The 15,401-nt window shown below is 54.4% G+C and overlaps 1 protein-coding gene across 1 annotated transcript; it reads left to right on the plus strand.

Annotated features, from left to right (window-relative positions):
* The first annotated feature begins 3,579 nt into the window (after positions 1–3,579).
* Positions 3,580–13,633, plus strand: LOC127043630 (interleukin-36 receptor antagonist protein-like). The gene is made up of 6 exons (XM_050937626.1): positions 3,580–3,593; positions 9,691–9,734; positions 10,251–10,375; positions 11,039–11,218; positions 12,707–12,831; positions 13,288–13,633. Exons 3-6 carry the CDS (start codon positions 10,306–10,308, stop codon positions 13,495–13,497), a joined length of 585 nt encoding a protein of 194 aa, XP_050793583.1. The 5' UTR covers positions 3,580–3,593; positions 9,691–9,734; positions 10,251–10,305; the 3' UTR covers positions 13,498–13,633.
* Positions 13,634–15,401: the final 1,768 nt, after the last annotated feature.

Consider the following 15,401-nt stretch of genomic DNA (forward strand, 5'->3'; position numbering starts at 1 on the left):
AACCCATGCCTGAGCGACACTGTTGAGTTGAGATGCACCAGCCCCACTCTGGGCCCAATTCCCATCAAACGCCCTGGCTGGGCCATGCTGGAGCCGTAATGCCAGGCTCCCCGTTCCCCAGAGCCCGGGGCTGCCACCCCCCTCCCCCAGCCTGCTCCCCATGGCTTCCAGGCTGGATAAACACAGGGCTGGCTCGCCACAGGGCTTAGCTGGAGTAAGGAAACGGAAGAGCCAATGTGGGTTCCAGTCCCTGCAAGCAGGACTCCTGGGTTCCATTCCCTGCTCAGCCACCCACTCACTTCCCCACTCCGTGCCTCAGTTTCCACACCAGTCACATGAGACTAGTGCTCCAGGTCTATGGCCAGGCCCTCAGCTGGTGTCAATGGGTGCCGCTCCATCGGAGTCAAGGGGGCAGCGCAGTCACAACTCCCACGCATACAGTGCTCGCTCTGTGTTACCGTCCTACCGGGGGATCGCATGTTCCAGCTTTCCTCGCTCCCTGGGCCTGTGCGGGGAAAGTGCCCCGAGCACTCTCCCCTCCCAGCGTTAAGGGGGGAAATGGGAGCAGGGCCGGCTCTGGCTTTTTTGCCGCCCCAAGCGAAAAAAAAACAAACAACCTGCGCAGCGGCCAGAGCAGCAAAGTGGTGGGGGGGACCAACCTGCCGCCTGTCTGGAGCAGCAAAGTGAGAAGGCGGGAAACGAACCTGCCGCCCGGCTGGAGCAGCAAAGGGGAGGGGGTGGGAATTCCGGGAAACCTGCCTGCTGGTCGGAGCGACGAAGGGGAGGGGGGCGTGAAACAAACCTGCCGGGCGGAGCAGTGAAGGAGGGAGGGGCGCGGAACACACCTGCCTGCCGGCCGGCCGGAACAACAAAGGGAAGAAAAAACAAAAAAAAACAAAAAGAAAAAAAATACCTGCGGGGCGACGGGCGCGCGGGTGCAGGGGGACTGCCAGCCCTGCAGACCTCGGGCAGTGGAGTGCACACCGCAGCTAGTAGGGAGAGAGAAGGGGGTGGCCAGGGCTTCCTTAAGCGGGGCACTCGCCATGCGGCCCCTCCTGCCATGCTGCCTGCTGGGAGGGCTCCACGCGCTCCGGTGGGCGGGCTGCCATGCTGGGCTTGCTGCAGACCTGGCACCGCTCCCAGCAGCTCCCCTCCTCTGCGCCGCCGCCCGCTACAGGGCAGCAGGAGCAGCAAACCAAAAAGAACAAAACCTGCAGGGGCGGCAGAAGCGGCGAAGTGCAAAAAAATAAAAAAAAAAAGGATTGGACAGAATGCCGCCCCTTGGAATCTGCCGCCCCAAGCACCAGCTTCCTCGGCTGGTGCTTGGAGCCGGCCCTGAATGGGAGCAGTATGGAATAAGCCTGGTGAACACGGGGCTAGTGCATGTGGGGGAGGGGGAGGCAGAGGAGCTGCCCCAGGGAACGGGACTGGCCAGGTACTGAAACCAGGGGAAGGGATTTTATACAATGTCCCTCCAGCCTGGGGAACTCACTGCTGCATGGTGTCATGGAGGCCAAGAGCTTAGTGAGGTTCCACCAAGGACCCGTTTCTCCCAAGTGAGGCCGTCCAGAGCTACAGGAGAGGGGGTAACGCAGCAGCTGGGAGCTGAGCCCCTTGCCCCTGGCTCTGATAGGGTCGGGAAGAAACAGCTCCCAGGGCGGGTGGGTCTGGAATGGCCCCTCGCGGGGGTTCTCTGGAGCAGCTGGGAACGGCCCTACGGCAGACAGGCTACGGGGGGGAGCTTGGCATGGGTGCGACGTCTGTGCCCATTGAGGATGGAGTCTGGGAAGGCGCATGGCACAGACACCACTGCCGATAAACCAGTCAGGCCAGTTTGCAGGCAAGGGACTGGGGCAAGAGAGGGGAGCGTGTGTGCTGCACCCAGCCCCAGGCAGCCTCCTGGCATCAGTGGGAGCGCTGGTTACGTGAGGAACATGGGGAGTAGCACCCCCAGTGAGCCATGGGGACCGCCTGGGGAGCTGTGGCTTCCCAGGCCTCCTCAGGACACACGTCCTTCCTTGTGGGTTTATTCCCCTCGTGGGCTGCTGCTCCAGCCCCCCATCAGCGAGGAACCAGCGAGCCTGCCCCAGCCTTTGGAACGAAAGGCCAATGGCTCAGAGAAAACCAGGAGCCTTTCCCAGCCAGCTCTGCCCACGGCCCGGGCGCCATCCTGGGAACCAGGGTGCAGCTGAAATCCAGAGGGGGCTGGGGACACTCGATGCACCCAGCTGGAGGTGGGAGAACCAGCTCATTTGAGGAGGGGCCTCTGCTCGCGCTGTGCGTGGAGGCCCAGCCCCACAGCAGCTGGGGCATTTCACCCATCATTGCGCCCTGATCCCCCTGAGGCAATGCCGCCCACGGCTCTGGCATCACGCCAAGACCAAGCTGCACCCGCAGCCCGCTTGGCAGGTTCCCTTAATTCCACTCACTGACATGGGAGCAGCAAGATTTCAACATCCCCCCAGCTTCCGCAGCTGCCTCCTCCTGGCCTGAGGTGGGGACCAGCCCAACATGAGCCAGCTGCACATGCAGGGTCCCTCGCCATGCCTGGGGCTCCATACTGGACTCCCCAGCTCTGCATGCTTCTGACACCCCAAGTACCCCTCCCCACGGATCAGCGATAACACCAGCCGCAACGGGGGGCAGCTGGCCGGGGACGGCTGGGTTCATGACGCAGGCGCTGGGCTGCAGCTGAGCTGACTGGGTTCTGTGTCAATCTGTCTGGGCCTCAGTTTCCTCATCTCGGTTGGGGTCTGCACAGCCCCCAGCACGACTGGAACCTGATCTCAGGGGGGGTCTGGGCAGCTGTGATGCAGTAGGGACTGTCTGTGTGGGGGATGGGAGAGCTGGGGATGACTTTAGGTGAGGGACAGGACCTAAGCCTGTAACCTGAGCCAGGTAGGGGGGAGGTGGTCAGCACCTTTGCCCAGGAAGCCGGACAAAGGAAGGGGGCGGCTGGAGGGAGTTAGTTCAGTTTCAGTTTTGGGCTGGGTGGTTGGAATTCAGGGAATCCCAAGCTGGGGACTAAGCTTCCTGAACCCCCTGAAGGACTCAATTGAGGGGTCCTGGCTGTACCTACAAGCTCTGCTGTAGCCTGCGTCCCTGTTGTCCAATAAACCTTCTGTTTTACTGGCTGGCTGAGAGTCACTGTGAGTCCCAGGAAGAGGGGTGCAGGACTGGACTCCCCCATACTCCGTGACAGCAGCACCTAGCACAATGGGCCCTGATCTCAGCCGGGGTCTGACGGGCACTGATCTCGGGCGGGGTTTGGGCAGCATGCGGCATGACGGGGTCTCAGGTCTCTATCTGAAGATTCCTGCCTTGGGGTTTCCAGACTGACCCAATTCCTGCCCATACGTCACTCAGTTCATGAGCTCTCCCCAGCCCTCTGGTCCAGGACTGGGTGTTGCCCATTGCTGGAAGCCACCATGTGTCAGCCGAATTTGCATGTTACATCAGCGTTGTCCTCTCCCAGGCCCATTATCCCAGGTGTAACCGTCACTCCCTGCGCAGCAGGGCCCATAAGTAGCTGTGGAGCTGCTGGGCAAGTGCGACGGCACATTCCAGAGCTCACAGGAACTTGTGGACTGCAGGTACCGCTCTCCCTCGCGTGCTCAGTGCCATGGGCCTCCTCTGCCAGCTCGCTGCCCTGCCGCTCGGTGTGTCCTCTGCTATCTCTTCTGACTGGAATAGGGGTTGGGCATATACCTGGGGTCAACAGGGAGGGGCAGGAATCCAGTGCCCCACCGGGTGGACTGGGGCTGGGTTCAGCTAGGTTTACCAGCTGCTGGCTGAACAGATAGCCTTTTGCAGCCTTCATGGTGGGAGTTACCTGGGCACAGGTGCCTGCCAGGGCTGGCCTGGGCCCGAGCCCAAAGCCTTTGGCATCACCGGCAGGTCTCCCCTTGGGTTGGCACCTCAGCTGCCATAAAGCAGCAGAGCTCCACCGACTCCTCTGGGCTCAGGCCCCGCCTGGTCAGAAAGAATACCTAAGAGGCATATGAGATGCCACCATTTCACACAGCCAGGTGTTCACTCTGAAACCTAGTGATGGCCTCAGGCATGTTGCCATTGTGGACTAATGTCTCTGCTGTTGCACGGGCGGCAGTCCTGGGACTGTGGGCAGATCCTGGCGCTATAGGCTGTGTTGGAGAAGGATGCCCCAATCTGAATCCCGGCTCCCTGGTTAAAGACACACTGATGCAACCCGTATCAAAGCTCCATTGTTGGGGCTCGGTCCCTGCCGCAGGCAGGGTCAGGCCTTTGTGATAGCCAGGAATCCTGCTCATTCCTGACTGATGCCAGGTGCCGGCCTCTCTCTCCCCCAGGCCCAGCCATGTCCAGCACTCTGGAGTCACACGTGGGTTGGGGGATACCCCACAGATGAGTCCTAGCCCCCAAGCTGTACCATGGAGGCTGGCCATCTGTGGGTCCTTGCCTTGCCAGGCTCCATGGGGCATGGGTGGGTGGCTGTAAGCACAGCTCATGAGCTGTGTCTACACTCTCCACCCACGCACCCCAGGAGAGCCAATCTGGCTGGAGCTGTAAGCTGGGCCTACCTGCACCTGGGCTTGGAACAGCCTTTGGAGCCCTCTGACGCGGGCTAATGCTGTGGGATGGCACCGACAAACCCTACTGCTGTGCCCAGCTCACACTGTTGGCGCTCAGCAGTGTCATAAACAGATAGCTAAGGGTTAATGTCTCTTTCACCTGGAGCACCTGACCAGAGGACCAATCAGGAAACCGGATTTTTTCAACTTTGGGTGGAGGGAATTGAGTGTCTGTGTCTTTGTTTTCTGGCTGCCTGCTTTCTCTGAGCTTTGGAGAAGTAGTTTCTATTTTCTAGTCTTCTGTTTCCAAGTGTAAGGACAAAGAGATCAGATAGTAAGTTATATGGTTTCTTTTCTTTGGTATTTGCATGAATATAAGTGCTGGAGTGCTTTGATTTGTATTCTTTTGGAATAAGGCTGTTTATTCAATATTCTTTTAAGCAATTGACCCTGTGTTGTATCATCTAATACAGAGAGAACATTTGTACTTATTTTTCTTTCTTTTTACATAAAGCTTTCTTTTAAGACCTGTTGGAGTTTTTCTTTACTTCAGGGAAATTGAGTCTGTACTCACCAGGGAATTGGTGGGAGGAAGAAATCAAGGGGAGATTTGTGTGTTGGATCGCTAGCCTGATTTTGCATTCCCTCTGGGGAAATAGGAAAGTACTTTTGTTTCCAGGATTGGGAACGGAGAGGGGGAGTCCCTCTGTGTAGTTTCACAGAGCTTGTGTCTGTGTATCTCTCCAGGAGCACCTGGAGGGGGGAAGGGAAAAAGGATTATTTCCCTTGGTTGTGAGACTCAAGGGATTTGGGTCTTGGGGTCCCCAGGGAAGGTTTTTCAGAGGGACCAGAGTGCCCCAAAACACTCTAATTTTTTGGGTGGTGGCAGCAGGTACCAGGTCCAAGCTGGTAACTAAGCTTGGAGGTTTTCATGCTAACCCCCATATTTTGGACGCTAAGGTCCAAATCTGGGACTAAGGTTATGTCATGGTGTGCAGCTGGTGGGATATAGACAGAATCCAGAAGCCAGTAGGAATATTATATTTTTCTCTTCTCTGCTAAGGGCTTTTTAGCAGAGAGAAACAGTTGGTTTTAAAAGGGAACCAGAGAGATTTTTTTTTCTGCTCTCTCTCGCAGTTTGTGGCTTGCATGTTAAGGGTCTTTTGTCATGCAATAGCCCTCCCATTAGGAGGCAAGTACCAGCACTTATAGGCATGCAAATAAAGTGGTTTTTCTGGTTTCCCTTCATTGAACATTAGCTAGAGAGAGAAAAGGAAAATTAGCTAAAGGCACTGTTGCTAGGCAGACTTCAGGAGGCAACAGAGAACCTGCAGTTCAGAAGATAAACACCGGAGGGCACCCCAACACAAGAAAACAGGAATCATGACTTCTAAGGCAAAAATTGAGGCCGAAGAACAAATCAAAGAAGCTGAACACAGGCGACAACTGGAAATAAAACAAAAAGAGATGGAGATGAAAGAAAAGGAAAAAAGCATGAAACTGGCAGCCTTCCAAAGAGAACAGGCAGCCCAAGAGGCAGCACACAAAAGAAAACTAGAAGAAGAAGAGTTGGCCTACCGAAGGAAACAAGCAGAAGAAGAGGCGGCCCACCGCCGAGACATGGAAAAACACCAAAAAGAAATGGAAAAAACACCAAAAAGAAATGGAAAAACAACAAAAAGAGAATGAAGAGAAGGAAAAACAGAGAAAACATGAACTGGAAATGGCAAAAGCTGGGTTGCATGTGCCAGCCAACCCTAACAACCCGGCGCCCATTATTGCTCCACAGCACAGGAAATTTCCCACCTACAAGGCAGGTGATGACACCGAGGCCTTCTTGGAAAATTTTGAAAGAGCTTGTCTTGGGTACAAGATCCCCGAAAACCAGTACATGGTAAAATTGAGGTCACAGCTCAGTGAACCTTTAGCAAAGGTGGCAGCTGAAATGCCTAAGCAGCAAATAAATGACTATAAACTTTTTCTAACCAAGGCCAGATACAGGATGGGGATAACCCCAGATCATGCCCGTCGGCGCTTCAGAACCCAAAAGTGGAAACCCGAGGTGTCATTTCCCAAACACGCCTACTACATTGCAAAAAACTATAAGGCCTGAATAACAGAAAACAACATTCAAACCTTGGAAAAACTAAACCTCCTCATACAAATAAAACAGTTCTTGAATGGTGTTCCTAAAAACATCACACGGTACATACAAGATGAAAATCCCAAAAATATCGCTGAGGCGGGGGAGATTGAAGCCAAATGAATGAAACTGGCAAAAAGCAAAAAAGCTACTGTCAAGGGGAACGATTACCCCAGGGGGCACACAGACCATAAACCCTACAACCAAGAACAGCCAAAGACCCCACATACCACCCAAGTAAAGCCACAGATACCCTACCCTTCAACCTCACCAGTCTCCAGTAACTCACCTCGGCCCAGTGACCCATCAGATAAAAGATGCTTTAAGTGTAATGAACTGGGACATATCAAGGCCAAGTGTCCCAAGAACACCATGCGAGTGCAATTCATTACACCACCATCACACCAAAGATCCCCAGGCCCGGATGCCTCTCAAATACCCTTGGAGCGAAGGGAAAATTTGAGAGTGGGCGGAAAAAAGGTTACTGCGTGGAGAGACACGGGGGCACAAGTGTCAGCTATCCACCAATCCTTCGTTGACCCCAAATTCATCAACCCAAAGGCCAAAGTTACAATTTACCCCTTCATGTCACAAGCTGTAGACTTGCCTACAGCTCAACTGCCTGTCCAGTACAAAGGCTGGTCAGAAATTTGGACTTTTGCAGTCTATGACAATTATCCTATCCCCATGCTACTGGGGGAAGACTTGGCCAACCAGGTGAGGCGGGCCAAAAGAGTGGGAATGGTTACACGTAGCCAAACCAGGCAAGCTTCCAGACCCATTCCTGTTCCTGAGCCGTCCACAGAGGCCCCGTCTGTGTTACCAAAGACCCAGACAGAGGTAGTGGACCCGAATTCCATGCCTACCACTGAAACAGCCACAGCATCTCCAGTCCCAGGCCCGGAACTGGAACAGCAACCAGCACCAGCAAGTGCAACCACATCTTCAAACTCAACGCCAGAGGGCGCCAGCGAGCCAAAACTGGCAGAAGCAAAAGACAGCCATACCCAAAAGGCTCAGCCAGAGCCTGAAATACCCTCAGGTGCACCAGCGGAGAGCGGTTCACCAGCAACGGAAACAACCCCATCACCTACATCGCTTCCAAAGGGACCAAGCCCAAGTCCACAGTCTGAGGAAGAACTGGTGACCCCAGCCTCAAGGGAACAGTTCCAGACTAAGCAGGAAGCAAATGACACCCTTCAGAAAGCTTGGGCGGCGGCACGAAGCACCCCACCGCCTCTCAGCTCTTCTAATCGATCCCGGTTTGTTATAGACCAAGGACTTTTATACAAGAAAATTCTTTCTGGTGGACACCGGAAAGAATGGCAGCCGCAAAAACAGTTGGTGGTTCCAACTAAGTACCGGGGGAAGCTCTTAAGCTTAGCCCATGATCATCCCAGTGGCCATGCTGGGGTGAACAGAACCAAAAACCGGTTGGGGAAGTCCTTCCACTGGGAGGGGATGGGCAAGGACGTTGCCAAGTATGTCCGGTCTTGTAAGGTATATTTTAAAGTTCTAGAAGAAAATCGCCGCCAGTGAGCTTCCCCACTGTCTGCAATTTGGGGGGCGTGTCATAAACAGATAGCTAAGGGTTAATGTCTCTTTCACCTGGAGCACCTGACCAGAGGACCAATCAGGAAACCGGATTTTTTCAACTTTGGGTGGAGGGAATTGAGTGTCTGTGTCTTTGTTTTCTGGCTGCCTGCTTTCTCTGAGCTTTGGAGAAGTAGTTTCTATTTTCTAGTCTTCTGTTTCCAAGTGTAAGGACAAAGAGATCAGATAGTAAGTTATATGGTTTCTTTTCTTTGGTATTTGCATGAATATAAGTGCTGGAGTGCTTTGATTTGTATTCTTTTGGAATAAGGCTGTTTATTCAATATTCTTTTAAGCAATTGACCCTGTGTTGTATCATCTAATACAGAGAGAACATTTGTACTTATTTTTCTTTCTTTTTACATAAAGCTTTCTTTTAAGACCTGTTGGAGTTTTTCTTTACTTCAGGGAAATTGAGTCTGTACTCACCAGGGAATTGGTGGGAGGAAGAAATCAAGGGGAGATTTGTGTGTTGGATCGCTAGCCTGATTTTGCATTCCCTCTGGGGAAATAGGAAAGTACTTTTGTTTCCAGGATTGGGAACGGAGAGGGGGAGTCCCTCTGTGTAGTTTCACAGAGCTTGTGTCTGTGTATCTCTCCAGGAGCACCTGGAGGGGGGAAGGGAAAAAGGATTATTTCCCTTGGTTGTGAGACTCAAGGGATTTGGGTCTTGGGGTCCCCAGGGAAGGTTTTTCAGAGGGACCAGAGTGCCCCAAAACACTCTAATTTTTTGGGTGGTGGCAGCAGGTACCAGGTCCAAGCTGGTAACTAAGCTTGGAGGTTTTCATGCTAACCCCCATATTTTGGACGCTAAGGTCCAAATCTGGGACTAAGGTTATGTCAAGCAGTGGCTCCATGGGCATCAATGGGCCAGGTCCTCTGCTGGTGTCAATTGGTGTCGCTCCACTGCTGCGTGGGGAGCCCAAGGCTGGGGTAGCAGGGGTCCACAGATTCGGAGTGAGGGGCACCGGCAGACCGAGGAGCAGGCCTGAGCTACCACGGGTCTGCGGTTCGGGCTTGAGGGCCTCGAGAGAGCTGGGGGGGCAGGGCTAGGCTAGCAGGGGGCTGCGGGTTGGGAGGGAAGGGTGCAGGCAGAACTGGGGGGAGACCAGGGCTGGGCTAGCAGGGGACTGTGGGTTGGGAGGAAAGGGCACAGGCAAAACTGGGGAGAGCCCAGGGCTCAGCTAGCAGGGGGCTGCGGTTTGGGAGTGAGGGGCATCGGCAGAGCTGAGGGGAGACAAGGGCTGGGCTAGCAAGGAACTGTGGGTCGGGAGAGAGGGGCACCGCGAGGGCTGATGCAGGGAGCCCAGGGCATCCCAGGGCTTCCTGAGAGGTCAGCAGCCGGGGGCAAAGGTCTGGCCATGGGTGCTGCCGTCGCTGGTCACCATCTCCCTTTGTTGACAGCAAAGCGGCAGGAGGAGGAGAGCCAGCTGGAGACAGTGTGTGGGGTAAGAGCTGGGGCTGGGCTGGGGTCTCCCTTTGGTGGATCCTCCGTGCTGGAGTGCGGGTGTGGGGAACTCAGCGCTTTCTGCCCCGTCCCAGCTGCCATCTCCTCCCAAGGAGCTCTGCCTCGCCCTCAACTGGGGCTGAGAACGCAATGGTGCCGACAGCCACTACGCAGCCTTCCAGATGGCTTGTGGAACTCCCCGCTACTGGACGCCAGTTAAGACACACCCCGCCCCCTGAATCATCCAGGTGCCCCCTGTATGCTACGGCCCGTATCTGCCCCCATGGCCAGCCCTTCCAGGGGCACATTGGGGTTGATATTTTTCCCAGGAGGCTGTGATTGGGGGTAGAGGTGCAGAGAATGGGGTGGGAATGCCTCCTTGCCAGGTCTGTGAGTCAAATGTGAGGAAGTGACTCCGTGGGGAGGGTCCCCCACAGCGGGATCTAGCTCTGAGACCCCTGCTCTGTGCATGGTGGGGACGACACTGAGATCACTGACCCCAGTCTCCCCTCTCCAGCTGGAGAGCACTGCAAGAACACAGCTGTAGGCTGGGCTCACAGGACAGGCTGAGGATGGAACCGGATTTGTACTCGGTTGTGGACCCCAAGATGGAGAAGCTGTTCAAAATTTTCTTGGATGAAGGTAACAAACCAGGGGCTTGGGGCCGCTGTGCCAGAGGGGGAGACATGGACGCGGCTTAGCAACTTGTCTGCAGTGCCCTGTGCCCCCCATGCCCTCAGCACGCATCGCAGCCCATCTGGGGAGGCAGAGGCTGGGGTCCCTACAGGCCCCTAGTGGTCAAATGACCCAAGAGACCAGTAGCTGGAGGCCCCATGGGGAAGTCTAGTATTAGCAACTGTGTAGCCACAGCTAGAGAAGCTGGCTGTGATCAGGGCCCCGTCGTGCTGGGCGCTGCCCAGACCGTGCCCGAGATCAGGGCCCTGTCATGCTGGGGACCCTGGTGTCAGGGGGATGGGGACCCCAGCTGTGGGAGTGCAGAAGCGGGGGAGGGGACCCTGGTGGTGAAAGTGCAGGGGTGGGGATAGGATCCCTGCATGGGGGAGTTGGCAGGGGGGTCCTTGTAGCAGGGTTGGGGAGGGGGACCCTGTCATGGGTGGTGCAGTGGCAGGCAGGGGGACCCTGGTGGGAGGGAGAGGGGGACCCCAACCATGGGAGTGCGGGGGCAGAGAGGGGGACCCCAGTAATGGAGGTGCGAGGCAGGGAGGGGGATCCCAGTGGCAGATTTAGGGAGGCGGGGGTCACACAGCAGCACCTGGGTAATGGGCTTGTTGGTTTGGTTCCCAGATGTCTGGGTCATGGTCCAGAGCGAGGCGCACACTGATGACGAAAAGTTGACTCCTGACTTGCGGCCGACCAAACAGCCGTTCCACTACCAGATCCGCGACACCAGCCACAAGGCCTTCTACCTGCGGGACAACAGCCTGGTGGCCGCGAACCTGCAGGGCGAAAATGCCAGCCAGGAAGGTTGGTTGCCTCCAGGGTCCCTGCTGGGGTTTCACAGCTGGTGACCTCATGCCACCCCCTTCCCAGAGCCCCCTGCGTGCCTGGTTCCAGCTTCTTTGGTCCGTTTGGCTCCCAGGTGCTGGAAGACGCCAGGTGGGGCTCTGTCCCCACATAACGCTCCTGGGAGTTTGCAGCCAGCAATGCCCACCTCAAGGGGCTCAGATGACAGCAGAGCCAGGCGTCCCCTGCCCCACTTGCTCTGCTGGTCTCCTGGTCTCGTTCCAGCGGCTGGCATGTTGCACACTAATGGAACGGCTGCTCAGGGCAGCCCTTTGCAACAAGCGTTATTAGTCCTGCAACCCCAGGAAGGGCGGAGCATGGTCCTGAGCCTCCACCCAGCCCCTCCACTGTTCCTAGGTGTCACGGAGTCCCTGGGCGATGCTCTGGAACTGCTCCCCACAAAGCCAGTCAGGACTTTGGGGAGCCTCCTCTCCCTCAGAGCAGACTCTTCAGGGCAAGAAGCTCACAAGTCTTCATCCCTGGGTCTCTCCTTGGAGATTCAGCATATGCCCCTCCGTGCGCTTCCCACAGCGAGTCCGCCCAGACAGGGTCCTGCGGAAGCCAGAGGGTCCTGCACCCCCACGTTGCAGTCAGACGTGACTCTCAGCCAGCCAGTAAAACAGAAATTTATTCCATGACAGGAACACGTCTAAAGCAGAGCTTGTAGGTACAGAGAACCGGACCCCTTGGCCGGGTCCATTCTGGGGGGCAATGAGGCAGACACCCACGTCTGCCCTCACTCCCCATCCCCAGCCAGCTCCAAACTGAAACCCCCTCCAGCCCCCACTTCTCTGCTCAGTTCCTTTCCTGGGCCAGGTCACCTGACCTCTTTGTCTCCAACATCGTTAGCATCCCCTTGCAGGGGAGGAAGGGCCTGGCCATTAGTTGCCAGGCGACAGAGTGTCGGCCAGGAACTGAGGCCCCCCCACAGTATTCAGAGAAAACATTAAGAACATTCCCAGTTCGTCACACTAGGGCCGGTGGAAAATCAGGTCCCAGCCTGGGGAAATTCCCACCTTTCGAATTTAGCTTCCACCCTGAGTTGGGGTGAGCAGTGCAAATCTCACCCAACAGGGAGGGGTGGGTTGGGAATGGGGGGAGGTTCCATGTCACTTTGCCGGGAGGGAGTGAATCGCGGTCGCCCCAGACGCTGCAGGGCCTCATGGGGGCTGTAGTTCAGTCGCCTCATTCTCCTCTTCTCCTCCCTGGGCCAGGCGCCCCAGCTGGACTACAGCTCCCAGGATGCACTGCCATGCAAGACCCATGATTCTACCACAGTGTATCCTGAGAGATATAGTCCAGCCAGGGAGCCTGGCCATGGAGAACAGTGGGGCCACGAGGCAGTGAGGGGGGACCAGGAGCAGCCCATGCTGGGAGGTCAGTGACCTGCCCTGGGGGAGGCCTGACCATGCTTTGATCACATTTTCCCCTCTCGATCTCCCTGTGCAGAGATGGTCAGCGTGGTCCCTAACAGAACGCTGGAGCGCAAGAGGTGTCCCCTGATCCTGGGCATCAAAGGCGGAAGCCAGGGCCTGTCTTGTGGAACAGCCGAGCAGCCCCAGCTGCAGCTGGAGGTGAGTGCGATGCCAGGGACCCCCTGCCAACCCCTCCCTGAGTCTCTGCTGTGGGGTTCTCAAAGCCCTGCTCAGAGCCAGGGCTGGACCAGGGCGTAGGCCCTACCAGCCAGCGCCTGGAGCCCACCTCCTGGGGTCACAGGAGTGTCCCACACTCCCAGCATTCATCACAGAAAAGGTTCATCTCCAGCTGTCCTGGCTGTGCAGAATGGGACTGGAGCAGAGCCAATGCCTGAGTTTGCAGAGAGCCTGAGTCCACAGATCAGAGAGGAGGGACCGGCCCTGGCCTCTCAATGGGCCTGGCTGAGTTTTGGCCAGTAGGCCCCAATCCCCCTCCCTAGTCTATACAGACAGTTGCACCTGGGGCCCAGATCAGCCTCCCAGCCCCACACTCCACTGTGTCCAGCTGTCCCGAGGTGTTGCTGGTTCTAGCCTACCCTCATCCCTCGCCTGCAGGACATGCACCTCATCGATCTATTCTACCAGGATGAGGAGGCCAAGCGCTTCACCTTCTTCAAGACCTATAACGGCAGCACACACCGCTTTGAGGCAGCTGCCTACCCGGGTTGGTTCCTCTGCACCTCAACCCAGGCCAATGAGCCCATCAGTCTCACCACCCACCTGGGAGAAACCGCCATCACCGACTTCTATTTCCAGCCCAAATAGCCATGAGGCAGGAGCCAGATGCTGCTTCAGCCCTGCCCTCCCAATGGCTAGCCATGTTGGAGGGGTTAGAGCTACCCACTGTGATGGGTTGGATCACAGAAACTTCCTTGGGAACTGCCAACTGATGTGCCAAGACTACTTCTGCCCCTGCTTTCCTGGCCTGGAAGCTTAGGACTCCAGCACCCTGTCTTGTTTAGCCAGACACACCCGTCTGCTCCAACAAAGACCCAGGGTCTGAATTACTTGCCCCAAAACTGCAGACTTAACTGAAAACAGCTCACAGAAGGCTTCCTGTCTTTGACATTCAGATGCCCAACTCCCAATGGGTTCTAAAACCAAATAAATCAGTTTTATGCTTTATACAGGGTAAACTCATAAATTGTTCGCCCTCTATAACACTGATAGAGAGATATGCACAGCTTTTTGCCCCTCTCCCCAGCTATTAATACATACTCTGGGTTAATTAATAAGTAAAAAGTGATTTTATTAAATACAGAAAGTAGGATTTAACTGGTTCCAAGTAGTACCAGACAGAACAAAGTGAATTACCAAGTAAAATAAAATAGAACACACAAATCTATGTCTAAGAAACTGAATACAAATAAAACCTCACCAGTTCCAATAAGCTTCCTTTTACAGACTAGTCTCCTGCTAGTCCAGGTCCAGCAATCATTCACACCCCCTGTAGTTACTGTCCTTTGTTCCAGTTTCTTTGATGTGTCCTTGGGGGTGGAGAGGCTATCTAAGCAAGCTGAAAACAAGATGGAGGGGTCTCCCAGGGGTTTAAGTAGATTTTCTCTTGTGGGTGGAGACCCCTTCCTCTCTCCTATGCAAAGTCCAGCTGCAAGATGGAGTTTTGGAGTCACATGTGCAAGTCACATGTCCATGAGTGACTCAGTTTTTACCAGCCAAGCCACATTCCTGGGAAAGCCCTGATGTGGATTGGCATCTTCGAGTTCATTTTTGGCTTAAGTGGTTCTTGGACATTAAATGGACATTTAATTTGCACATTCCTTTCTCAATAGAAATCAAGCAAGTACACAGCCAATATTCCTAACTTCAAGTACAAAAATGACACATGCATAGAAATAGGAGGAATGTATTCAGTAGATCATAATCTTTACATAGATATGTTTGTGATGTTATTGATAGAATCTGGGACCATATAGAACATGGTTGCAACCAAGGTCCTGTAGTGGCACCAAATCTTATGTAAAGGGAGTCATATAAGGTGTCTAAGAGCAGGTTATGGGTTGATGTTTATGATTATGCTGTCTGGATGCATGTATCATTTTTGTATTTAAAGTTATAAATATTGGCTGTAGACTATCTGTATTTCAAACTTACGCTGTACTTCTGGGTGACATCCCAGACAAGTTGGTGTTAGCTCTGCCTAGCCTGCTTGATGGCCCATGAAGGACCATCAGCTACACAACTGACCCACTGAGAGAAGGCAGATACGCCTTGTAACTCAGCAAAGTATGCAGGGACTTGCCCATGTGACTCCAGATTCCATTTTGCTATAATTTTCCACAGTAAGAACAAAAAGGTTCTTACACCTGGAAAAGACTATAAAAGGCTGATGCCTCATCTCCATCTTGTCTTCAATCCTGCTTCTTACCACTGGAGGGACTTTGCTACAAACTGAAGCTCTGAACAAAGGACTGATTGACCCATCCCAGCGGGGAATGTTGTCCAGAGACTTTACTCTATTACTGTTACAAGCCTGAAGCAAGAACTTTGCCGTTACTATATGTAATTGATTCCATTTAACCAATTCTAACTCTCATCTCTATCTTTTTCCTTTTATGAATAAAACTTTAGATTTTAGATTCTAAAGGATTGGCAACAGCATGATTTGTGGGTAAGATCTAATTTGTATATTGACCTGGGTCTGGGGCTTG

Source organism: Gopherus flavomarginatus, chromosome 2, assembly GCF_025201925.1.
Source record: "Gopherus flavomarginatus isolate rGopFla2 chromosome 2, rGopFla2.mat.asm, whole genome shotgun sequence".
Classification (NCBI taxonomy): domain Eukaryota; kingdom Metazoa; phylum Chordata; order Testudines; family Testudinidae; genus Gopherus; species Gopherus flavomarginatus.